The 25,877-nt window shown below is 38.9% G+C and overlaps 1 protein-coding gene across 1 annotated transcript in view; it reads left to right on the plus strand.

Moving 5' to 3' along the window:
- The window catches only part of cwc15 (CWC15 spliceosome associated protein homolog), a 33,939-nt gene extending 9,527 nt beyond the window's left edge, over positions 1–24,412 (plus strand). The window contains exons 5-7 of the mRNA XM_063053833.1: positions 5,619–5,744; positions 22,225–22,331; positions 23,619–24,412. Coding sequence (XP_062909903.1) covers positions 5,619–5,744; positions 22,225–22,331; positions 23,619–23,748 — 363 coding nt within the window. The 3' untranslated portion in view covers positions 23,749–24,412. The remainder of the gene's footprint in view (positions 1–5,618; positions 5,745–22,224; positions 22,332–23,618) is intronic.
- The last annotated feature ends 1,465 nt before the right edge of the window (positions 24,413–25,877 follow it).

The raw sequence follows: 25,877 nt of genomic DNA on the forward strand, positions 1-25,877 counted from the left end.
TGAGAACAGTTTCACCCTGTTCAAGTAGATCAGTGTGCTCTGCTATTCTGAGGAAAGAGCCAAATTTACTATCTAAACCACCTCAGAGAACCACCCATGTGTTTTTATTTAACTAGATACTCATATTTTTTGTAATATTTAGTAACAGAAATATCAGTTTTTGCTCTGCCATTCAATCATGGGCTGATCAATTTCTTACAGTCATCCCCACTCCCATACCCTTTGATGCCCTGGCTAATCAATCTCTGCCTTAAATACACCCAATGACTTGGCTTCCACAGCTGCTCGTGGCAACAAATTCCACAGATTTACCACCCTCTGTCTAAAGTACGTAACTTCTTTGCATCTCTGTTCTAAATGGATATGCTTTAATCCTGAAGTTGTGCCCTCTTGTCCTAGACTCCCCTACCGTGGGAAATATCTTTGCCATATGTAATCTGTTCAGGCCTTTTAACATTCATAATATTTCTATGAGACCGCCCCCCCCCCCATTCTCCTGAACTCCAGGGAATACAGCCCAAGAACTGCCAGACATTCCTCATACGGTAACCCTTTCATTTCTGGAATTATTCTTGTGAATCTTCTCTGAATCATCTCCACACTGCTTACCTTGCTTTTACTTCCATTGCCTACTCTTTGCTCTATTCATCATATCTCCTATTTTCCAATGATCTCAACACCCTAACACTCTTTAGGAGCACTCACGCCCCCTCTGCTGATGTGGAAGTTGCTGATTTGGTCCAGTTGAAAATCAGCTGTCACTGAGAATCCTGTAATTGCCTTAGGACTTTGTGGTGACAGAAACAAACCTCCCAAGACATCTGAAGCAATGAACATGGTGAGTGCCATCGGCCCTCAAGATTGGGCAGTGGTAGATCTCACAGGATTGTAGAGGTATAGAAAAACTCTGATAATCCCATTGCTCAGCATCTGACTCGCTTGTTAGTTAAATTTTGTGCTAGGAGTTGGAGGGCTAGCAGGTTTCAGCCTTCAGGGCCCAACATTGAATTCATTAATTTCAGATAACTTGGCTTCTCTGTTTGTATTAGGATTAACCAGTTCTTCAGTTACCTTATCCATCTATAATATTGAATGTCTATAATAGTTTTTTTGTTCCCATAGACACTGCTGGATGTGCATTTAGGACCAAGAACACTGAGAGTCAGTTTTGACAAGCTGAAACTCACGAAATTGTCTTTCCTTCCCTCTTTGTACTTAAAGGATTCACTGAAAACATTATATATTGTGCAACATCCAAACCATGAAATACATATGTAGGAGTAACATTCAACAGTCTCAAAACCTGCTTATCCCACACCACTGAAGACTGAAGGTGCTTGATTATTGGAGTTTTACTGTAGTAACTGCAGTTAGGCTGGGTGGATCCGACTGACAGTCCCGAGGTGAAATTTTTGCCTTGCTGCAATTCTGAAGTAGAATCTAATATAATTATTGTGCACTGTCAGATGCATTAGATTAGAGGAGTGTATCTCATGAGTGACTCTCCTTTCCCCAAGTCTTGTTTTCCCATCACAGAGTGTCTGTGGTCTGAAAAATCACAAGATGCTTTTTCTGTTAGTAATATTGAGTAGGAGGTAATTATTGTTTGGGATTCACTCCCCTGCCCTTCGGTAGGATTGTGCCATGGAGTGTTCAACCAGAACTAGAGAGCTGACGTAGTGTCGTTGAATGTCAGTCTCTCCATACTATACTGGATTATCAGTGAGGACTTTTAGTATGTTACTGCTGCTTGAATTTAACTTTCACATTGGGCAAGAATGTAAACAAAGAAGACATCACTGATAAAATAAAAGGTAGGACAAAATTACTAAAGGCATTGAAAAGAAAAAAACTGCAGATGTTAGAAATGTAAGTAAAAACAGAAGATGCTGAAAACAGATCAAGCAGCAATTGTGGAAAGGGAAACAAAATTAATGTTTCATGCTGAAGATCCTTCGTAAGAGCTAAAAGAGTAAGAAAACAGTTCCTTTTAGGCTGTAGAAGTATTGGGGAGGGATGAATAGGATAAAGAAAGGGTGAGGTCAGGATTGCTGAGGTGGCTTCAATGTGTACCGAGCTGTCTGGTTAATAAATTATTGAGAGCTGCTGGAAAGCAAGCATAAAAGACATGTTGATTTCCATCAACCACTGCTCTTTTCACTACTTTCCAGTCTAACCACAAAAGAAGCAATATCGCCTTTTTTCTTCATCCCTTCTTAACATCCAGGGATCCAAATGTTCCTTTTAAGGTGAAGAACCAATTCACTTGTACTTTTTTCTCAATCTAGTGTGAAGCATTTGCTGCTCAAGATATTCTGCCTTCCAAGTTAGAGAAAACAAATACAGATTGGATGACCACTTGCAGGGCACTTTTATTCAGTCTGTAGGGTCTATTCTCAGTTTCCAGTTGCCTGGCACTTTAATTCATTGTGCCACCCCTACACTGACCTATCTACCCAAGGCCTCTTGCACTGTTCTAACAAGTTCCAACTTAACCTAGAGGTTCTTCCATTTGGGCAGGTTTCAGTCTTCAGGACCCAACGTTGAATTCATTAATTTCAGATAACTTGGCCATTTCTTCAGTTTCCTTATCCATCTATAATATTGACTGTTTTTCTGTTCCCATAGACACTGCCTAATCTGCTGATTATTTCCAGCATTTTCCTTTTGGTTTCAGTATTCAGTAACTGTTCCCTCTTGCTTTTTACAGCTTTAACTTGTGTTTTTCTCTAACTATTCTCTTGAACCTGTTGGACAGCATTTTAAGCATTGGGATCATGCCTAGCCGTATCCTATTAGCAGTATTCCCTTTGTCCTATCCATCCCCCTCAAAAGATAACCTCTGCAATTTAAAGCTCTAGCTGGCATCCAGTTATTACCAAATGGATTGTCACCTGGGCAAACTTAGGCTTTACCCTATTGTTGGCATTCCCCCTTCTTACAGTTTTCTATTTTCACCTTAAGTTACACTTGGCTATTTTGCCCCATCTTCCCTGTTCTTCAATTTGGTTTAACTTTGTTTCTCTTTCCAGAGGTACTAACTGACTTTCTGATTTCCAACATTTTCTGTATTTGACTAGCTTGATTTGAGTTAGATTAAGGAAAAGGGGACTGGTAATGGCAGTAAGGTGGATGCAGTCTCTGGGTACATACATATAAATTGTGAACTGATTCGGGAGAAGAGTGAGAAGGGGCACTAGAAACATTCCACTTCAAGAGGGTGTAGAATTGACCAATCTTGGAAGAAATATTCAGCTTAGAACAGACGTATGAAATTTTAAAAAGGCTTATGCACAACCTTTGTAAAACACAAAGAACTCAGTCGGAATACAGTAGCCGGTTCTGGTCACTACTTTTTAGCAAGAAAATTTAATTTTCAGGTTGAGTGCTGGAAGTTACTCCAGCACTCAACCTGAGTGCTGGAGATATGTAACATCAGCTGCATGTACAAAAATAATGAAAGTGGGACTCTAAGGAGGTGTTTCTTGCCTGAATAGCGACAGCTAGTTTTTAAAAGAAAAATGGGTGAAACTTTGCTGTGGCAGAAGGCTTTAAGAGGCAGAATTAACGATCAGAATAATAGAAATGGGAAAATATTCAGGAAAAATAATGTCTCTGGAGGAGAAATGGAACAATCATTTCAGTATGATTTTTCTTGGATCTGCTTTGTCCAGCTGAGTTTTTCCTGCATTAGTTCTTTTTATTTTAGATTTCCTTCATATGCAGGATATTGACAGATGAACACAAGTTGAAAATTTGAGAATTTCTTAATTATAATAGCAAATTTAAAGTCTCATATGTGCTATTTGACAGGGTTTTGCAAATATACTCAGTAATAACTTTGGGGGGGAATTGGATTATCAGGAGGAAAACGATATTATTTCAAGAAATAATACTGCTATTTAACTACTTATCTAAAACAGTCCTGGAAAACTTCTGTTTCTCTGAACCATTAAAATCTAAAATAGTTAAATAGCAGCATTATCAGTATACTTTTAATATTATCTTATTACAACAGCATTCAACCAATGCATACTTTTAACAGTTTTTTTTTGTTAAAGCTAGCTGCCAAATCTTCCTGTGTTGTTATTCACTTAACTAGAGAGCATGCATATTGGAATTTTCTTCATAAAAATAATCCAAAAGTGTTTCTGTTGAAATGCTGCTGATCTGAAAGGTTAACTCTATTTCTAAACAACAAAGATTCTGCAGATGCTGGAAATCAAGAACAATGCACAAAATGCTGGAGGAATTCAGCAGGTCAGGCAGCATCTCCGGAGAGGAGTAAACAGTTGACGTTTTGAGTTAAGATCCTTCATCAGGACTGGCAAGAAGGCAAACGAAGCCAAAATAAGAAGGTGGGGTGTTGGAAGGAATACAAGCTGGCAGGTGGTAGTTGAAGTCTGTTGAGGGGCAGGGTGGATGGTGTCGGGGAGAGGCACGGGTGATGTGAGAAGCTGGGTGGTGATAGGTGGAAAAAGTAAAGGGTTGAAGGAGGAGGAGTCTGAAAGGAAAGAGTAGTGGACCATGGGAGAGAGGGGAGGAGGAGGGTGGCACCAGAGGGAGGTGATGGGCAGATTAAAAGAGAAGGGGTAAGAGAGGAGCCAAGATGGAGAATGGCAAAAGCGAGAAGGGGGAGGGGGAATAATTACCGATGTTAGAGAGATTGCTGCTTATGTCATCAGGTTGGAGGCTAACCAGACAGAATATGAGGTGTTGCCCCTCCAATCTAAGAGTGGCAATAGAGGAGGCCACGGACCAATGTGTCAGATTATGAATGAGAGTTAGAATTGAAATGGGTGGTTACTGGGAAATTCCACCTGTTGTGGCAGATGAAGTGAAGGTACTTGACAAATTGCCCCCCCCCCCCCCAATGAAGGGTCTTGGTCTAAAACACTGACTGTTTAAGTAGACCTAAGTAGATAATACCTCACCTGCTGAGTTCCTCCAGCCTTTTGTGTATAACTCTTATTTCTGTTTTGTTATGACAGTTGGTGCCTGAACTGCTGAATATCTCCAGGATTTTCTGTTTTACTTTATAAACTGGTCCTCAATTTAAGTATATTTTCAAGAAATGTATTTGAGCTGTCGTTAGAGAGAAATAAATAAAATACATTTAATTCATTTTTTATTAAGAGGTTGGTGATTGGTTGAGTATTTTCCCTTTTAATGTGAAGTTGAAATTTTCATGAGTTATTACTGCATTTTTGAATGAAGCCACCAGGTGGCCAAGTTGCACAGGAAATCAATTTTATAGCATGGAAGTGAAGGATGCTGCTTTACTTTCCTGCCTTAAACTATCTTCAAAAGCTTAAACTGAAGATAATTTCATGTACTGTTTAATGTCTTGTTTAGAATCATATTTTCATGACTGTTGTATGACTCTTGACAAGATTGTGTTATGCAAGAGCTACAAGAATGGAATAAAGACACTGTTCCGTGGAAATATGAGAGCATAAAGATTTTTTAAAAAAGTAAGCGAATGGTTGCACTTGGGAGAGCAATATTTTATCTGATTTGGATGTAATGAGAGATGCTTTTAACTGGGTAAACATTTTGGATTGCTGACTTGTCTTTTTCATAAGCATGCATTTATTTTGATCTTGTTGGTGTTTTAGGAAGAGGAAGAAGATGACTCTGATAGAGATAGTAGTAGTGACGATGATGATGATGATGACACTGCTGCACTTTTGGCTGAGCTAGAGAAAATTAAAAAGGAACGGGCTGAAGAGCAAGCCCGGAAGGTAAGTTCTGAATAAGTCATCTTTATCATATTCAAAATATTATGTCAATGCTAAAATGTAGAAGTATTGTAATGCATGCCTGCCTGTGTTTTAACATAAATTTTTAAAGGATGTTTTCATTACCCAGATCCTTTAATGAAAAATGGCTAATTGAAACTCAGCATTGCTCAAAAGGACTTGGACTCCTTCAGATATTGTAGTGCTGTAGCTTCAAATTGAAGGTGTGATATAAGCTTCTCAGTCCCTTTATATTCTGTTAAAAGTACTTGTTACCCGGGCAAGTATTCTTACATAACCGAAGTTTGTCCATAGGTATTGGACATTCATGACCCAAACTACAGAAGAGCCAAATGTCAATCCTCTTGGCTAATTCAGAATTTTTCTGTCCCTGATGAAAAAAGTACTTTATTTTACTTGTTATACAGCACAAGGATAATTCCAACAAAGTCTTGACTCCCACATTTTGACCTGATATTATTTGTCATTATGTATGATAAACTTGTCTTTCATGTCTGCTTAATGCATCACTGAAAACATTGGGATACACATTTCTATGTATATTAGTCTGATCTGTAGAAATGTTCAGTACAGTGTGTGTGTGTTTGTTAGGTAAGGAGATCAAATTTATTATATTCAGCTTTGATGTTACAGAAGTATCTGAGAAAGTGGGATAGATATATTGGGGCTGAAAATGGATGTAGATCAGTTAAGTGATTTGCCAGGATAACGAAGTTTATCGTGGGTAACAATGAAGTTGTCAATTTATGAAGACATGTAAATAGCCCTCCCAAAAAAATTTCACATTTTATTGTCGCATGTTCTAAATTTTAAATATATTGAAGTAGGATTTTTTGAGCTAATCATCAAAACATTGTGCATCATGTCAAATCAAAAGAAAAATTCCAAAGCATGTCAACAATTTATTAAAAATTAAAAACAACAATTGAGGCTGAGAAAATATTCATCCGCTTTGTAATTATGTGAACTTTCTTCAGGGACCATTCTGTATATTAATTAGCTTACCAACTCACCCAATTTGTTGATGTAGAAAATTGGAGGATCACCTGTTTTCAATGAATTCATAAGAATAATTACACACTCTCTCTATAAAGTCCAACAGTATGGTAGATTTTTAACAGACCAGACCAAACCAAAATATAGATAGAAGAGCATTCAAGGCAATACAGGAAAAGGATAATACAGAAGTGTATAAGACCATCTACCTCGGAACTCATTACAGTCTATCATGAAAAAGTGGGAGGAAAAAATGAAGCCACAGCCACACTGCCTAAGTCAGGCTGCCCCTCTAAACTTGGTTGCTGGAGAAGAATGGCATTTGTAAGAGAGCCCACTGTGACACCAGCAGTCACCCTGAGTGAGCTGGAGAAGTCAGTAGCTGCATCTGGAGATGATGTTGCTCTAAAATCTCTTAAGGCCTTGCACAAAAAGGATATTTATGGAAGAGTGGCAAGGAAGAAGCCTTGGCTTAAAAAATGCATATCCTTGCCTGTCAAGACTTTGCAAAGTGTCACGTAGAAGATACTGTAACGATGTGGAAGAAGGTCTTGTGGTCGGCTGAGACTAAGTGGTATGTGTGATATAAATCTAATACTGTGCATCAGCCAGGTAACACCATCCCTACTGTAAAGTATGGTGGAGGAAACATCATGCTATGGAGATGCATTTCAGCAGCAGAGACTGAAAATCTTGTCAGGATTGATGGGAAAACAAATACTGCTAAATACAGAGAGATCCTGGATAAAAATCTGCTAGCTTCTGCCAGAAAGCATCAACTGGGAACGAAGTTCATCTTTCAGCTGGACAATGAACCAGAGCACACTGCCAGAGCAACCATGGAGTGGCTACAATGAAGAAAATTGATCTTGAGGGGCCCAGTTAGAATCCTGACCTTAACCCGATCAAACATATCTGGCAAGATGTCAAAATTGCTGTCAACTACTGCTCCCCACCTAACCAAAATTGCACAGCTTGAGCAATTTTGCAAGGAGGAATGGACAAATCTTGCTCCATTATGTTGTGTAAATGTAATAGAGACTTATCCAAAAGGACTATTGGCTGTATTAGCTGCGGGAGGTAGTTCAACTAGGTACTGAGCAAAGGTGGATGAATACTTTTAAACTGCTGGCATTTCAGTGTTTGAAATGTTAATTTCTCATGCTTTACATTTTTCCCTATTTTGTGGGCTTTACTGTGGGGGAAGAAAGGAGCTGGTGATTCACAAATAAAAATTTTCAGTTAAATTGATCAAAATCCCTGACTGTAGTACTCAATTATGTGAACAAAGGGTTGGGGGTTGAATACTTTTACAGGGCACTGTATGCTTGAAAATTTTGGCATTCAAAGGGATTTTACTGTTCATAAATAACAAGTGTATCAAATGGCTTTCCTGCTCCAGTTTCATATTCTAATGTTTCATTCTACCTCATTTTCATTAACCCATACTTATTTCATTTCCTTTATATGTTTATCAGGTAAAAGTTTCACTTTTATGTTTAGATATTGCCATAATTGATTCAACATTCCACGAATTAAGCAGGTAATTTAATGTCTCACCTGAAGGGAAATTTCCTGCACTTGCATAGGCTCTGGTGTAGCTTCAATCTAAAATTGTAGATGTTTTTTCATGTTGGGAAAGGTGAGGTATCTGAAATTTCAGTGACTTTGCAATCCGTGAATTTCTATTGAAGCTCTTGCTGAGACATGCACTGTATGCAAGTAAAGTATCATCAGTTTCAGTATAGCTGAAAGCATTCAGTTACCCTGTACTTGTTCAGAAACAGCTGGGTATAATGTGTACAGTCCGTTTCGCCTGATAGTTTTATCACCCACTTAAATTAATAGGCCATAAAATTGAAGCTGTAGTAAAGAGTAGTATCTTGTTTATATTTCACATTTTCTTTCAATATAGAAGATGGTAATTTAGTCCTCTAAGTTTCTGCTAGCAATGAAGGCAATCCAGTCATTTACTGACTGTTCCATTTAATTCCGTGTGACCTGTTCTCTCTCGCATGCACATTACCTTCACTCACTCCCTTCCAATTCTCCCACCATTTTACAGGTAGTTTGCAATGCCATGTCAGTTAACCTGTCAACCACCATTCTGTGATGAGGCAATGGGGTGGTAAGAGCACACTAACTCGCCACTGAGGACTCCTTGTGCAGCTGTGCTCGCAGTAGTGTTATTGTTATGTTATCATCCCTATCAGTTGTACAGGGTTTGTGCATATTTCACTCTTGTCTCCAATGCTGATTTCAGCCTTATTAATAGTCTACTGTCCAAAAAAAAGTCATGGCTGATTTTTTACCTAATGGTACTTCCCAGCACTAAGTTTCTGTCAAAACCCAAAAAATAATACTTGTTAGCTGCATCTTCAAATTTCATTTAATAGTGTCATGGGCTAGTCATGGGCTAGAATCAAGTAAAGCTGATTTTCCAAGGCACCAAGATTTGAATCCTTGTGCCACATCATCACTTTAAAGGTCAGCAAAGTTTGCATTTTAGTTGAGTTATAATTATTGTAATTTCCGGTAGAACTGGTAGTTGAGTGTTAGTAATTACTGTAATTTTCAGAGGTGGCTGGAAGAATAGGTTAGGAGTACCATCAAATGACCCTGAAAATGAAGTTGCAGCTTGTGAAGCTGTAGCACAGGACTGTATGCATACTAAGTAGTGGAGTCAGCATGTTGGAGTCAAAGCTAAGCAATCCCACAACAATTGAATCAATGCTACAGTCCTATTATCAACATGGGAATGATGGTGAACAGTTATTTATTAGTTCAGGTTCCCGCAGACGATTTGGATCCCAATCCTCATTCCAAACTTAGTCCAAGTATTGACAAAATAATAAATAGTATAGTTCTCAATATCAGGGAAAACAAGAGTTGCACAAAGAAGTCCAGTTGAAAATTGAATTCAGTGAGGTACAGTAATTTAAAACTCTACACTGGCTGTAATCCAAACTTAGTACTAAGGATGTTTATGGTCTTTTAGGCCAATCATCCTAGCCCTAGGGTTTCAAAGCAGGATGTTTCATGGGGCACTATTCTTCACCCAGTCATCTTCAGCTACTTCACTAATTCCTCTCATTGTGAGAGAATTTGATGGCTATTAATTGGTATTCAATTTCAGTTACTCTGATGCACCAGTCTGCGAGACTTGAACAATATCCATGTTTGCTCTAATAACGGCAAGCCATATTTTTTATAATACATGTAGCCCCCCCAGCCACCCCAGGGTTTCTCGGCTCGCTGTCGTCTAGGGAAACAGCCTCGGCCCCGCCAGACTGGATAATTCGTTTGTGTGGATGCTGTGTGATGTACCCCACCCCGCCCAAATAACAGACAATACACCAGATGCAATTAAATGATTTACAGTTTATAGATATTACTGGAACTATATAATTAAGAGAGAATAAAATATAAAAGGAAAATAAAAGGCGCCACACTTATCAAAGTTCAATCTCTTCGTGCACAAAACAGTTGGAGCTCAAGGACCTTCTTCTTCACCCTGCGACCCCTTGGACCACCTCGACCGGCTGCCTGGGACCAGCAATGGTGGTCGACCAGACGCTCCACATGAGTCCGTTTCCGTCTCCTCTCCTTGCCGAACGCCCCTCTCGGGGTCTGACCCTGATAGCGGACATCACAGCACCTGGTCCATCCTCTGTCTCACTGTCCCACCTTCTGCCCCAAAACCCCACGCATACGGTATCTTCAAATACACCAAAACCATAACAACTATCCCAATTGGTTAATAGCACAATCTTATCACCCTCTAAACCAAAACAAGCTGCTAGCGCAATTTTTCTCAGCGTTTAACACAACAAAGTCGCATTCCCCACATTAACCTTACAAAGACGCCATTTTAATTAGCCTCCGCAGTAACATAAAAGTCGAAACCCCCTTGCATACAAATACCAGACAGTGGCTGTCTCCAACAAGGTAAACCTCCTGCCTTCCCTTAAAAATCATTGGGATTTCCCTTAAAGACCCCTTTCCGCATCATTCTCATCATCTTAGAGTCTACAATTGAGCAGACATTTATATAGGAGCATGTCCAAAGCTGGGCCATGGTCTGATGTCCAGACCTAGTTCTGGTGAAATGTCATCAATCTGTAATGCTAGCTCTTTATCCAACATTTTCCATTTTTAGTTCAGATTTCCAATCTCTGTAGTTTATTACTTTTCAGTTAATGATTAGTTTACTGACACTTCTCTTTCAACATTCCCCAATTGACATTCAAATTGGTCAGTAGCATAGAAAACCTACAGCACAATACAGGCCCTTTGGCCCACAATGCTGTGCCAAACATGTATCTACTTTAGAAATTAACCTTTTCTTTTAAGCTCCATGTACCTATCCAGGAGTCTCTTAATAGACCCTATTACATCCGCCTCCACCGCCGTTGCCGGCAGCCCATTCCACGCACTCACCATTCTCTGTCTTTAAAAAAAAAACACTTACACCTGACATCTTCCCTGTACCTAATTCCAAGCACCTTAAAACTGTGCCCTCTCATGTTAGCTGTTTCAGGCCTGGGACTATCCACATGATCAATGCATCTCATCATCTTATACACCTCTATCAGGTCACCTCTCATCTTCCGTTGCTCCAAGGAGAAAAGGCTGAGTTCACTTCTCATAAGGCATGCTCCCCAATCCAGGCAACATCCTTGTAAATCTCCTCTGCACCCTTACTATCGTTTCCACATCCTTCCTGTAGTGAGGTGACCTGAACTGAGCACAGTACTTCAAGTGGGGTCTGACCAGGGTCCTTTAGAGCTGTAACATTACCTCTTGGTGCTTAAACTCAGTCCCACGGTTGATGAAGGCCAATGCACCGTATGCCTTCTTAACCACAGAGTCAATCTGCACAGCAGCTTTGAGTGTCCTAAAGACTTGGACCCCAAGATCCCTCTGATCCGCCACACTGCCAAGAGTCTTACCATTAATGCTATATTCTGCCATCATATTTGACCTACTAAAATGAACCACCTCACACTTATCTGGGTTGAACTCCATCTGCCACTTCTCAGCCCAGTTTTGCATTCTATCGATGTCCCGCTGTAACCTCTGACAGCCCTCCACACTATCCACAACACCCCCAAGCTTTGTGTCATCAGCAAATTCCTAACCCATCCCTCCACTTCCTCATCCAGGTCATTTATAAAAATCATGAAGAAAAGGGGTCCCAGAACAGATCCCTGAGGCACACCACTGGTCACCAACCTCCATGCAGAATATGACCTGTCTACAACCACTCTTTGCCTTCTGTGTGCAAGCCAATTCTGGATCTACAAAGCAAGGTGCCCTTGGATCCCATGCCTCCCATGCCTCCCATGCCTCCTTACTTTCTCAATAAGCGTGGCATGGGGTACCTTATCAAATGCCTTGCTGAAATCTATATACATCTATGTACATCTACTGCTCTACTTTCATCAGTGTGTTTAGTCACATCCTCAAAAAATTCAATCAGGCTCGTAAGGCACGACCTGCCTTTCACAAAGCCATGCTGACTATTCCTAATCATATTATGCCTCTTCAAATGTTCATAAATCCTGCCTCTCAGCATCTTCTCCATCAACTTACCAACCACTGAAGTAAGACTCACTGGTCTATAATTTCCTGAGCTATCTCTACTCCCTCTCTTGAATAAGGGAACAACATCTGTAACCCTCCAGTCCTCTGGAACCTCTCTCATCCCCATTGATGCAAAAATCATCACCAAAGCCTCAGCAATCTCCTCCCTCGCCTCCCACAGTAGCCTGGGGTACATCTCGTCCAGTTCCGGAGACTTATCCAACTTGATGCTTTCCAAAAGCTCCAGCACATCCTCTTTCTTAATCTCTATATGCTCAAGCTTTCAATCCGCTGTAAGTCATCCCTGCAATCGCCAAGGTCCTTTCTCGTAGTGAATACTGAAGCAAAGTATTCATTAAATACCTCTGCTATCTCTTCCGGTTCCATACACACTTTTTCACTGCAACACTTGATTGGTCCTATTCCCTCGTGTCTTATCCTCTTGTGGTTGTGGGCAGCGAAGATCATAACAAGATATCAATCAGTGGGATTTTGATCAATTGGCTTGAGGAATGGCAAAAGGAATTGGATTTACTTAAATACAGTGCTGGCATTTTGGTAAGGCAAATGAGTAGACACTCCCCAGCTTGGGCTTGGGAAGTGTCCTAGAACAGTGTGGCCTAGGTGTGCAGCTCCCCCCACCCCAGGTTAAACTAGACAGTATTGCTTTAAAGTAAGACAAGAAAGATTAGAAAGGGATCTGAGAGGCAAGTTTTCACACAGAGAATGGTGACTACATAGATCAGGCTGCCAGAGGAAGTGGTGAAGTTCGGTCTGTCTAGGTACCATATCCGATGCGGACTTTGGTGACCATGGTTTTCCATATAGATCTATCCTTCGTTTTTTGGATGACTTCCATTTCCTCAATGTGTAGCCACCTGGCTATGCTTTTGATGTACATAAGCCAAGGTCTTCCTCTAGGTTTGCTCCCCTCAATCTTTCCAGAGAGTATGAGTTTTTCTAGTTCATCATTCCGCATGATGTGTCCTCGGAATCTGAGTTGTCTTTCTCTTATCGTTGGTATGAGTGATCGAACTGCTTGGGCTCTTCTGAGAACTTCTTCATTTGATGTGTGTGTGGTCTGTGATATTTTTAACGTTCTCCTGTAGAACCATAATTCAGCTGCTTCTAGTCTCTCTTCCATTGCTGGGGAAATGGTCCGGCATTCACTTCCATAAGTCAGGATAGAATAAATGTAGCACTGCAGTATTCTGTTTTTAGTGTACGTGCTCATCTTTCTGTCTGTTAACATGGTCTTCATTTTTTGGAAAGCTTCTTTCGCCATTGCTATTCTGTATTTGATATATGTGTCGCACCTGCCATTACTTGTTATTAGGCTGCCAAGATATTTGAATTTGTTGAGTTGTTTGATGTTTGTATTTCCGATCTTGATCACACATTGTGGCATGTTAGTCTTTCTGGAGATGACCATGCTTTCTGTCTTCTTGGTGTTGATTGAGAAGCCTCTGCGATTACTTTATGCTGCCACTATAGTGAGTAGTGGAGGTGGGTACAATTAATATTTAAAAGCAATTTGACCAGGAAGGGTTTAGAGGGTTACGGGCCAAATGCAGGCAGATGGGGCTAAGTCAGCTCGGTGACTTCTTTGTCATGGACGGTTGGGGCTGAAGGGCCTGTTTCCATGCTGTATAGCTCTCTGGCTCTATCTTTCTGCCCAGGATTCTATTTTCTTTATATATTTTCACCTCTTCCTCATTTTTGATGAGGTGTTGACCAAAGTGCTCTTCCACAGCCACCGCCTTTTCCTAAGCAAATAACTCCAGATCAAATTTCCAACTGACATTCCACTCTTCTCCTTTAAGATCACTCATGATCAGATAGTTCCAGCAAAACATTAACTCTGTTTCTTTTTACTGAGATTCTGCCTGACCTTCTCAGTACCTTCTCAGTTTCATTACTTCATTGCCCATATTTTGGTCTTCTTTTCATTTGCAGGATGCAAGTGAGAGAGGTGTGATAAAGCACACTCCATGTGCCTTGGTGGTTAAAGCAATTTTTAATCAGTGCGCCATCTGCCACTGGCAGATTATGTCTTTTACAAAAAGCACTGCTGCTATCCCTGTGAGAGTATTTTCTAAAGTTCCTACCATTTTCTGAATTTATTGCTGCTCTGATCTAGAAAGCCATGAGCAGTGGGCATAAGGGAATAATATTTGCTTGAAGTGTTACACCATTTCAACTTGGAAATATGGTGTTATTCCTTTGTCGTGCTGAGTTAAAATCATGCAACTCCTTCACTTTCAACACTCCAGGGCACCTTGCATCCTTGGACATGAACGGCTAAAGAAGTCAATTTCCCACTATACAATTGTCACTGATTACAGTTGGGCAATAAGTGCCCTTTGTAGAAAAATGAACTAGTGTCTAAATTTGAAATTTTTGTGATTATATCTTCTCAGTAAAATGATTTCATTTTAAGGGTAGGATAAGTTGGTCTGGAGATTAATAATAATTGTGCTGTTAGCTAGAACTACTAAGATGCTGACAACCACTGGGAATTGATTATAATGTTTTGTTTTCTTTTCATTAATAACTGTGGCCATGAAATAAGCCAAGTTCACTATGCTGTTTTGGGCATCTGCTTATGCTGCACGTATAAATTCTTCTCTCAAACTTTCATTCATGGATACTTGGACAGTGCATCTTGTTGCTCATGATTCTGCTTCTAAGTATCCTTATTCTTCCCAATCCATGTCTATTGTGAATGTCCTCCTAGCTGTCTGTCAGACTCATCAACATTCCCACCCCGCCTTGCCAAAAGACTGCTTGTTTTGATCTGGTTTTCTTTGGTGGCACAGTAGTGTAGCAGTCCGTGTAACGCTTTATAGTGCCAGCAATCAGGGTTCATTTCCTGCTGCTGTCTGTAAGGAGTTTGTTCTTCCCATGATCATGCGGGTTTCTTTTGGGTAATTCTGATTCCTCCCATGTTCCAGACTAACATTAGTACATTGTGAGTATACAATGCTGGTACCAGAAGCACGGTGACATATGTGGGCTACCCCAGTACATGTTCAGACTGTGTTAGCCATTGATGCAAATGATGCATTCCACTGTGTTCAAATGTACATGTGACAAATAAAGCTAATCTTTAATCTTTAAATCTTTAGTTTTTTGATGTTCCTCCAGCTTGCATTTCCATGATCTTCTTTCTGTTCTTCTGATTTAATTCATATCTCTATTTCAATGTATCAAAGGTTTATTTGAGCAAACTTAGTCAATTAGCAAGTCTGGTCTGATTGGGTGAAGAATTATTTTCTTTATTTTTAGCCAAAAGACCTTTTTTAGAATTGAGTTCGTATTTTTAACTAGACTGTTTCCTTCTGTACATTCCTCTTTGATCATGCATTAATTTATCTTTTCTGATTTGTTTTCCTGGTTTTCTGTTTAATTTGTAAAGTGCTTTTTTGGCAATTATAAGTGCTATGTAAAGCATATTGTTACAGCACACTTGGCATTTCAATGCCATTATACTGTATTTACATTATTAAATAGAGTAAGAATATCATTAGGCTGCAATTGCTTTGGTTGAAAAGTACACAAAAACTGATATTTTGGTATGGAAGATTGAAAACATAGAAGTTATTTATTTATAGCTTTTCACCTGAGCTGTATATTTCTGTCATGGTCTATATGTCATGCAGCAAAGGTTAAAGCAGCTTAAGTGAGTGTAAATGCAAATTCAATATTTCATGTTTCAAGCATGTCTTGTAATGTAATATTGCCAGATCAATGGCTCAAAATTTCATCTGAAAGTATACTAAATATTGATTGAAAAAAAGCAGATGATCTAAAATTATATAAAGGTCTTGTGCGCACATCAAATCCAGATTTACCATTGATACTATCCAGACTTTACCATTGATTTGAAAAAGGATTTGTTGAAGTTTTCTAGATACATTTGACTTTAGCCCACGATTTTGTACAGTATTTGAACTGAGTACTTGAAGAGTTGGTATCAAGCAGGTGAAACAGTTACATTCAAATACAAGTATAAAGTTTTGTTGGATAGTCCAACTACTTAATTAGTTTTCTTGGAGTGTGTTTTTAAATTGAGTAAAAAAAGCATTTGGACACAATCCATCCAAATGAATCCTTCCCATGGAATTTCTCATGTGAAACAACTTCAGAAGGTCCTTTACTGTAACTTCAAATTTGCATGCTCCCACCCTCTGGCTTAAGTTGTTTTTCCAGTTAATTTTACTGACCCGTGGAGTTTAGAGTGTTTCTTATTTGTGATGTGATGATCAGATCCATTGGCTGATGAGTAGGGCAAAACAAGTGAAAGAGCTGGCGGGGGGCGGGGGGGGGGACGACGACAGGAGATTCAGATCATTACAATTTCTTTTAAGTCCAAAATAAACTTTATCAAAATTTTTACTTGTACACAAAGATCTACTGTTATGAGATAACATTTGCAATCCATGTACTGTATATGCAGACAATAACTTGTTTCTGCGTTTCCTTCTGAGTTTTAGTATAAGGTGTATGTTTTGTTCAGCCTAAAGTGACAGTATTCTTTCAAAATACTACTCTAAGCAAATTACCCTGTTGTTTTAAGATTTCCTGGACATTTATGAAATGTAGTTAGTACTGGAAAATGATCTATTGCCAAATCGTGGATTCTTAAAGAAAAAACGTAATGTGCTAAATATTTCCATCGTGAGGATAATTAAGAATCTTAAACAAGTCTCCCCATTTCTTTCTAGTTGTTCAGTATTGTTAGCCTTGACTTCAATTCTTTGAAACTGTAAAAATAAATCTTTGTCAGAGTTGTTAAATTGATTTGTTGAAAATAAGTGTGTATCCAAACTTGTTGATTTATTCCGTGAAATATTCTATAAGATATATTCTGATAGCCCTAAGCATAGATAAAAGTATAAAGTAAAATTATTGCCAAAGGAAAAAGTCAACAAAATTAAAGTCACTGATCCTTGAAGTTCTCTTATTTCACTAACTGAAAATAATTTTAGTCCAGTTTTGTGAAGATTATCACTGCTTGAATCTCCAATCTAGCCCTTTAAGCACCCTTTTCTGGATATAGATTTTATTTTCTTCATGTTTTCTTTCTCTTGTTCATCTCCTAACTCTTCCCCTTGCCTTGCTTTGGTTCTAATGAAGTCATCTGATACCTTTTACATAGAGCATAGGAACAGCACAGGAACAGGCCCTTTAGCACGTGATACTGTGCTGAACCGCTTAAACTAGTAATTAAATTCCTTCTGATGGAATTAGAAGCAATATGCACATCTATGGAGATGGACACTGTGTAGGCAGAAGGAATATTTCTCACAGCTTTTGCTTATTTACAGCATTTTTTGCATTTCATTTAGAACTTGTTTCATCTTGAAATATCTTCACAAATGAGATATTTTCTCTAATTTAGTTACAGAATATTTAATCTTACCTACTTCCCCTTGAGCAATGGATATTTGCAGCTACAGGTGTCCCCCGCTTTTTGAACGTTCACTTTACGAAACCTGTGTTACGAAAGACCTACATTAGTACCCTGTTTTCGCTTTCAGAAGGTGTTTTCACTGTTATGACAAAATCAGCGTGTGATAAAAGGCAGCGCGTGCCCCGAGCAGCCGCTCTCCCCCAGATTTGGAACGGCATTGCTTAAACACGTTGCATTGAGCAGCCATTTGCAAGATGAGTTTTAAGGTGTCGGAAAAAGCCTGAAAGAGCTCGTAAGGGTGTTAAACTTAGCGTAAAACTAGACATAACTAAGCATTTCGATCGTGGTGAACGAAGCAAGGACAAAGTGAGTGTGGCTTGTGGAAGCTGACGAAGCTGATGTTGAAGAGGTTTTGGCATCCCATGACCAAGAACTGATAGATGAAGAGCTGATGCAATTGGAAGAGGAAAGGATAACAATCGAAACCGAACGCCATAGTGAAAGTGAAGCAACTGCGTGAGATTTTCGCTGCAAAGATAAAGTACGACTTTAATTTTGAAAGGGTACGTAGGTTTAGGGGATATTTGCAGGATGGTTTGAGTGCTTACAAAGAACTGTATGATAGAAAAATGTGTGAGGCTCAGCAGTCAAGCAAGCCTTCCACATCAACCACAGCAGACGATGAACCTCGACCTTTGACATCGAGGCAGGCAGTCATAGGAGAAGATGAGCTGCCTGTTCTAATGGAAACAGACGACGAGATGACACCCCAGTGTCCCACCACCCCAACACCCAGGCTGCGGATAGATACTGTACTGATTCGTGGAGAATGCAGCGGTAGCCAGGAGGCACACAGCACATCTTTAAGAAAAAAGCCGAAATAAGCATGCTAATTAATTAGGTGCCGCCTAGCACGTAATTGTCGGCCCAGATCAGAGGCGATTGCCGATTGCATCGCCTCTGATCTGGGCCGACATTTACGTGCCGGGCAGCACCTAATTAATTAGCATGTTTATTTTGGCTTTTATCTTAAAGATGTGCAGTGTGTCTCCCGGCTACCACTGCGTTCTTCGCAGCAATGTATCAGTTGGCGACCTGGAGGGTGGGGGCCACCGCACCACCCCAACCTGCGACGACTCAGGCTAACACACCATCATCAGTGTGCTTGGCGCTGAACCAATTCTGGTAAGTGATACTACACTGTAAATACATTATTTCTACTTTATATAGGCTGTGTATTTTTACGTGTTATTTGGTAGATTTGGCAGCTTCATAGCCTAAAGGTTACTGGAGAGAGTGTTTATGCCAACAGCGCTTTCGTGAGATTTTCTGCCGAGAGTGCTTGCGTGAGATTTTTGCTACGGAGATCTGTGCAGGCAATCGTTGTAGAGAAGTATTTCTACTTTATATAGGCTGTGTATTTATCATGTCATTCCTGCCTTTACTATATGTTACTGTTATTTTAGGTTTTATGTGTTATTTGGCATGATTTGGTAGGTTATTTTTGGGTCTGCAAACGCTCACAAAATTTTCCCATATAAATAAATGGTAATTGCTTCTTCGCTTTACGACATTCCGGCTTACAAACCATTTCCTAGGAACGCTCTACCTTCAGATGACGGGGGAAACCTATATTACCATGGCTGTTTTTCTGCCACTGTTATATTACCATTTAATAACTTGTTGCATGTGTCTTAACTGTTCTAATTCATAGGTGTTCACTAGGAATTAACCAGACAGAAAATTGGGTATAGTCATTTAAATATGCAATATATATGTAGAAAATATCCGTGAATTAATTTCAGTTTTCTAGCATTCAGTTATATTTATGTTGGTTGTAGAAATTGACATACCTACTGTAGTAGAAAAGAATTTCACAAATCCTTCATTTTTGGTGCACTGCACGTTAGAGAGAGAAAGGGAAGGAATAAGATTGTCAGTTGTACACATGCAAAAACTTAATGGTGTATTTGTCCTCTCCAGTTACAAATTAAGCCTGTTCCTGAGAATTTCTTTAATTTTGATAGTGAGAGAATTCACTGGCCAAATGACATCATCTGGTTGACTGGTAGAGAATCAGACAGGAGAATACAATAGACTGTGTCATTATATAATGCAAGAATGATTATTTATACATTGCTTCTGAATAAGTATATAGCCATCTTAAAAACATGATCAAAAAAGCTTGAGGAATAACAAGGTTTGGAAATGGTTGTTATTGATTTTAGTTTTTAGTAAATGGTTGTTTCAGAATTTATATTAGTTCATTCCAGCCCCTAATATGGTAAACTGGATTTTTCCCAAGACTGTATTTCCTGTCTTGTGCTTTGGGACAGTTTTTATCAACAAGAAACTGGCAATTTGATATGCATTTGCTTGCTGTGAATATGTAGACTGTATTTAAGTGTTAGACAAGAATGCCATAGAAATTTTCAACCCAGGCCAGTTGAAGTTTAAAATATTTGATGCACAGTGTCTCCTGAATATAAAACCTGTCAGCAATGGAATACAGCTGTTCACATATGAATTAAACCAAGTTACTGTGCTCTTTAAGTGACGTAAATCTTTGAAAATCTGAAGTTCTTTTCAGGTATCTTATTCCCCACAGTTCTTAAAACATTATTTCTGCTCCAATGACTAGTTTTGTTTCCAGCCATTTATTCAGTGTGAAAAATGGACTGGCTGAGTTATATTTTTCTTCCAGTCAGTTAGTGGTCTAAGTTCTTAACTGGCTAGGGCTGCATTGCTTTATGTTTCTCTTCTAGATTTTACTGTTAGAACTTACAGGAAACAAATGATTAAGGAAAATCTGATGACTTGGTAGAGGGCCCATTGCAATCCTGCTAGGACCAGACAAATCTTTTACTTTTTAAAATGGTACCAGCAGTTTGTACTCCTGTTGTGTCCTTAATGTAGCCAAATACCCAGATCTTCTCAAAAACTGTTTAAAAAATGTGCCCAAAGAGCAAGATAATGAAGAATGTCTAATTATTTGGTCAATGAACAGCTTTTTTTAAACATATGTGGAAGTGTGTTTGGAAACAAATTCTAGTTACTCATGTAAAATAATTGGAAATGTATCTTCTAAAGTAAGGATTGCTGTTTTACAATCTTCTGACAAAGGTCTTTTATTTTTGTTAATGGTCTCGGTATCAAGGTGTTACTGCCCATCTCAAATCATCTGTGAAAAGGTGACAGTGAGTTGCCTTCTCAGACTGTGCAAGTCCTTCTGAAGAACTTTTGGAGAGGGAGCACCAGGGCATAAATCCAGCAGTGATGACGGAATGGTGACTTGTTTCCAAGTCACACTGGAGTATATATTGGAGGGAAGCATGCAGATGTTAGAGATCACAGATCTGGGAGGTGTTGTCACTGTAATCTCGGGGACTATCTGCATTGCGGTTTGTAGAGTCCACGCACTGCAGCAAGCCAATGTCCATCATTGGTGTAAGGAATGAATATTTAGGGTTCTGGATCATTTAGCAGTCAAGTAGGTTGATTCATCCTGTTTGATATCAAGCTTCTTTGGCATTGTTAGACTTGTATTCATCTGAATGTTATCTAGATTTTGTTAGTTGTCCATATAGATTAGTTTGCTGCATAGTTGCAGGTGGAATTGAATGCTGTGTGTTTAGCAGAAGTTCCTACTTCTCACCTTAAAGTGATGGTATGCTCAGCTACTGAAAATCAGATGTACAGCTCCACCTTTTAGCTTTTTAATTGTCCAACATCATTCACAAGGAGGAATTTCTTTAGAGAGAGGATGGTGAATTTTGGGACTTGTTGCCATAGGTAGCTGTGGAGGCCAGTTCTTTATGTATATTTAAGGCAGAGGGTGATAGATTTTTGATTGGTCAAGGCATGAAGGGATACAGGGAGAAGACAGGAGACTGGGGCTGAGAGGGAAAATGGATAAGCCATGATGAAATGGCAGAGCAGACTCGATGAGCCAAATGGCCTAATTCTTCCCCTATATCTTGTGGTCTTAATTGGAAGAATTGCAGGGTTTCAGTTAATTCATTGGTTGTAAAATTACTTGGTCGTTCATTTTGTATCTTTTTGATGTTTAGTTTTCATAGAATATTGTATTGCAGCTTCATAACGTTGACACCTCATTTTTAAGTGTGTTTGAAACTATTCCTGGGGTATAATGATGGCAAATCATAAGTAAAGTTCTTGCGGTTTTGTTTTTTAAGTGTTGCAGAGGAAATAAGTATAAATCTTAATTGTTATAATCTTCATCATGGAACAATATAGAACATTTCAATAATGGCTTTAGGAATTTGTAAGTCTATATTACAGTTTAACTTGTAAGTTTTTTTTCTCATTGTATTTTATTTTATTTTAAAATGCTCCTCCAGAATTCCTCATATCTACGAGGAAATAACCTTATTCAGGGATATATTGGGGGATAACAATTTTCTAAACAGCAGGTGATACATAACTGAATTTCTAATTTCACAGGAGCGTGAACAAAAAGCTGAAGAAGAACGAATTCGAATGGAAAATATTCTAAGTGGTAATCCTCTACTAAATCTAATCGGACAGTCAAATTTCAAAGTGAAGAGGAGGTAATGTGACGGAGAACTATTTAGATTATATTACTATCAGAAGAATGCTTGCTTTATTTCTGTACTGTATCCTAATTGGTTTCCCATGCAGTAATCAATCACTACATTTTGGAACATTGACAGTTGGCTGACTTGTTTCCTTTTTCTGTTGTATTAAAATACAGTAGTGTTAATCCTTATTGAAGATAATTGTTTAGGCATCCCACAGAATTAAAATCTTGTGGAATACCTAAACATAGAATAAGATGTCTTGAAGGAAAAGCAGCTTTCATTGATATTCATCTGCTCAAATATTAGTAGAATTATTCCCTTCTTTTCTGAAATCACATGATATGTAACACTTTTACAATACAGATTCCCTTTTGCTTCTTTTTAAATGAAAGATGCCACGGAAGTGGGTATGAAAGATTTGATGAAACTAGGTAGCAGAGCAAGGGAATCTCTTAAAGTCATACCCTACACTTTCCATCAAAAAAGCCACTCACCTATTTAATTTCAACCAATGATTTTTGAAGGCAGGAAGTATTTTATTAACCAAATAGTCCATAATTTTACTATTTAAAATAAATCTGTGCAATCATGTTTAGTCCAGATGCAATTTGGAACTTCTCCATAATGCTGGTTGTGTATCAGAGATGAACATCCGGGTATTGCAGATGCAGAGCACTGTACAGAGACCAGTATATTTCAGAAATAACAATTGAGTTTCTTATCGAGCATTTTGGTTAATCTGCTATTGTACCATATTGCATTCATGTATGTAGATATGTGTATTATTGATGTCCATTACAGATATTCTTCCATTAAAACATATGTCATTGTTAGGTGTAAGAAATTTATCTGGAGTATTCTTAAGACTTATTCTGCACTTTGAGGCAGTCTGTGGTTTAGAGGCACTCTTGCTGGGCTCAAAATCTTTAAAACCTTTCACGTATAATTTCAGCTAGCAGCTCCAGGAATGTGGGAATATCAGAATGATATTGTGGATTTTTGTTTGTGATATTGCCCTCTGAAGGTGGACATGAAAGATATTATTCTTAGAGAATATCTTAATGCCATGGCCAATGTGATCCCTCAGAAATTTTATACATTGCTGTAGTTGTGTGTCTGAATTCATATTAAGTTTTAAGCTATGTCAGAAAGATTTAGCTGTTTGCAGGATTTAGTGGGGGTGTGGGTAGATCAATATCATCTGTCAGTCTTTGAAAATTACATGGCTGACCAAAATAGATGCACAGTATTTTCAAGAGTAGAATATCAATGCCATATTTTTTCTATGTCTTTTAGGTGGGATGATGATGTCGTGTTCAAGAACTGTGCTAAAGGAATAGATGAATCAAAGAGGGATAAGAGATTTGTGAATGATACACTTCGCTCAGAATTCCACAAAAAATTCATGGAGAAGTACATTAAATAATTACAGATAATTTCCTGCAAGAAACATCCCTTCCCACCAAAAAGGAAAAACTCTTACTCCATATTTTCCTGTTTGTCTCCTTGGACTTTACATCTGCTGAGTTCAAGAACATGAGCATCTACTTAGGATTTTTAAGCTGCCAATTAACTGGCAGACATGAGCAGTCCTGAAAGTGATGTTGTAGCCCTTCATGAAGTACCAGGCTTCGGGTCGTCTTTCGTCACAAATCAGATGAAGAACTTGGTGATGTGGGAGGATGGAAGTTTGGTTGGATGTATCCTATTTCTGTTAAGAGATGTTGCATTGGTTTGTTTTGCTACCTAGGTGTATTTCTGCAATTTAAAAATAAATTAATTTTTTAAGTCAATGTAATTACCATTAAATACACATATCCATTAAATATACATATATAGTGTTTTATTCTTGCTACATCCATGGCTTGAAACATTTAATAAAAATTGTGCTCCTTACTAGATTGTGGTATAAGTGGGATGCAGTTCTGTTAATGTGATGCAAGATATGAAGGATGTCTCCTTCATCTCCAAATCAATTTCAGCCAAAAGGGGAAAACAGATTTTGTTACTACTTGTCATTATCTCAATTTTAAGAATAAGTATTATTAAAGTGTTTAAATTGGATGCACTGTCAGTATTAAAAAAGTTGACATTTTAGACATTTTTATGTCCATTTCTCATTGTATTTAATAGTCTTTGCAAAAGCAAAGTAAGCTTTCATCAGGTATGTTAAGAGTTAATATAGATTTGTTGATGATAAATGCTTTAAATATTGGAGTTAACAGAGAAGGTTGAAGGTTTCTGTAGATTTCTTTACCATTGCCATGTTAGGATGATATAAAGGAAAGAAAGGTAACAGACTCAACGACTGTTACCCAGTGGAATTCACATCTACTGTGATGAAGTGCCTTGAGAGGTTGGACATGGCTAGAATCAACTCCTGCCTAAGCAAGGACCTAGACCCAATGCAACTTGCCTATTGCCACAAATATGTCTACAGCAGATTCAATCTCACTGGCTCTCCACTTGGCCTTGGATCACCTGAACAATGATAATACTTAACGTCAGGCTGCTGTTTATTGACTACAGCTCAGCGTTCAACACGATCATACCCTCAGTTCTAATCAGACCAGGGCCTCAGTACTTCTCTCTGCAACTGGATCCTTGACTTCCTCACCGGGAGAACACAGTCTGTGCGGATCAGAAATAACATCTCCTTGATGAGAACTCTGGCTCACGTCAAGGATGCGTGTTTAGCCCACTGCTCTACTATGTGCCTAGGCACAGCTCAAACAGCATCTATAAATTTGCTGAGGGCAACGATTGTTGGCAGTATTTCAGATGGTGACAAGGAGGAGTACAGAAATGAGATAGATCAGCTGGTTAAGTGCTCTCAGAGCAACAACCTTGCACTCAACATCAGTAAAACCAAATAACTCACTGGACTTCTTCAGGAAGAGAAAGTTGAGGGAACACACTCCAGTCATCATCAAAGAATCGAAAGTGGAAAGGATGAACAGTTTCAAGTTTCTGAGTGTCAACGTCCGTGAAGATCTATCCTACACCACCATATTGATGCAATTACAAAGAAGGCACAGCAGTGGCTATATTTCATTGGGAGTTTAAGGAGAATTGGTATGTCATCAAAAGTACTTGCAAATTTCTACAGATGTACCATGGAGAGCATTCTAACTGGTTATGTCCCTGCATGGTACGGAGGGCCACGGCACACAATCACAAAAAGCTGCAGAAGCTCAGCCAGCTCCTTCATAATGTGCTAGTCTCTCCAGCATGGAGGACACCTTCAAAAAGTGATGCCTCAAAAAGGCAGCATCCATTTTAAGGACCCCCATCACTCAGGACATGCCCCCTTTTCATTGCTGCCATCAAGGAGGAGGTACAGTAGCCTGAAGGCACACACTCAGTGTTTCAGGAACAGCTTCTTCCCTTCTGCCGATAAATTTCATGAACCCATGAACACTTCCTCAGTACTTTTTCTCTCTCTTTTTTGTAATACTTGTTTAATTTATTTTTAATATGCTTACTGTAATTTATAGATTTCATTACCATGTATTGCAATGTACTGCTGCCGCAAAACAACAAATTTCATGACAA

This window comes from Mobula hypostoma, chromosome 7 (genome assembly GCF_963921235.1).
Source record: "Mobula hypostoma chromosome 7, sMobHyp1.1, whole genome shotgun sequence".
Lineage (NCBI taxonomy): Eukaryota > Metazoa > Chordata > Chondrichthyes > Myliobatiformes > Myliobatidae > Mobula > Mobula hypostoma.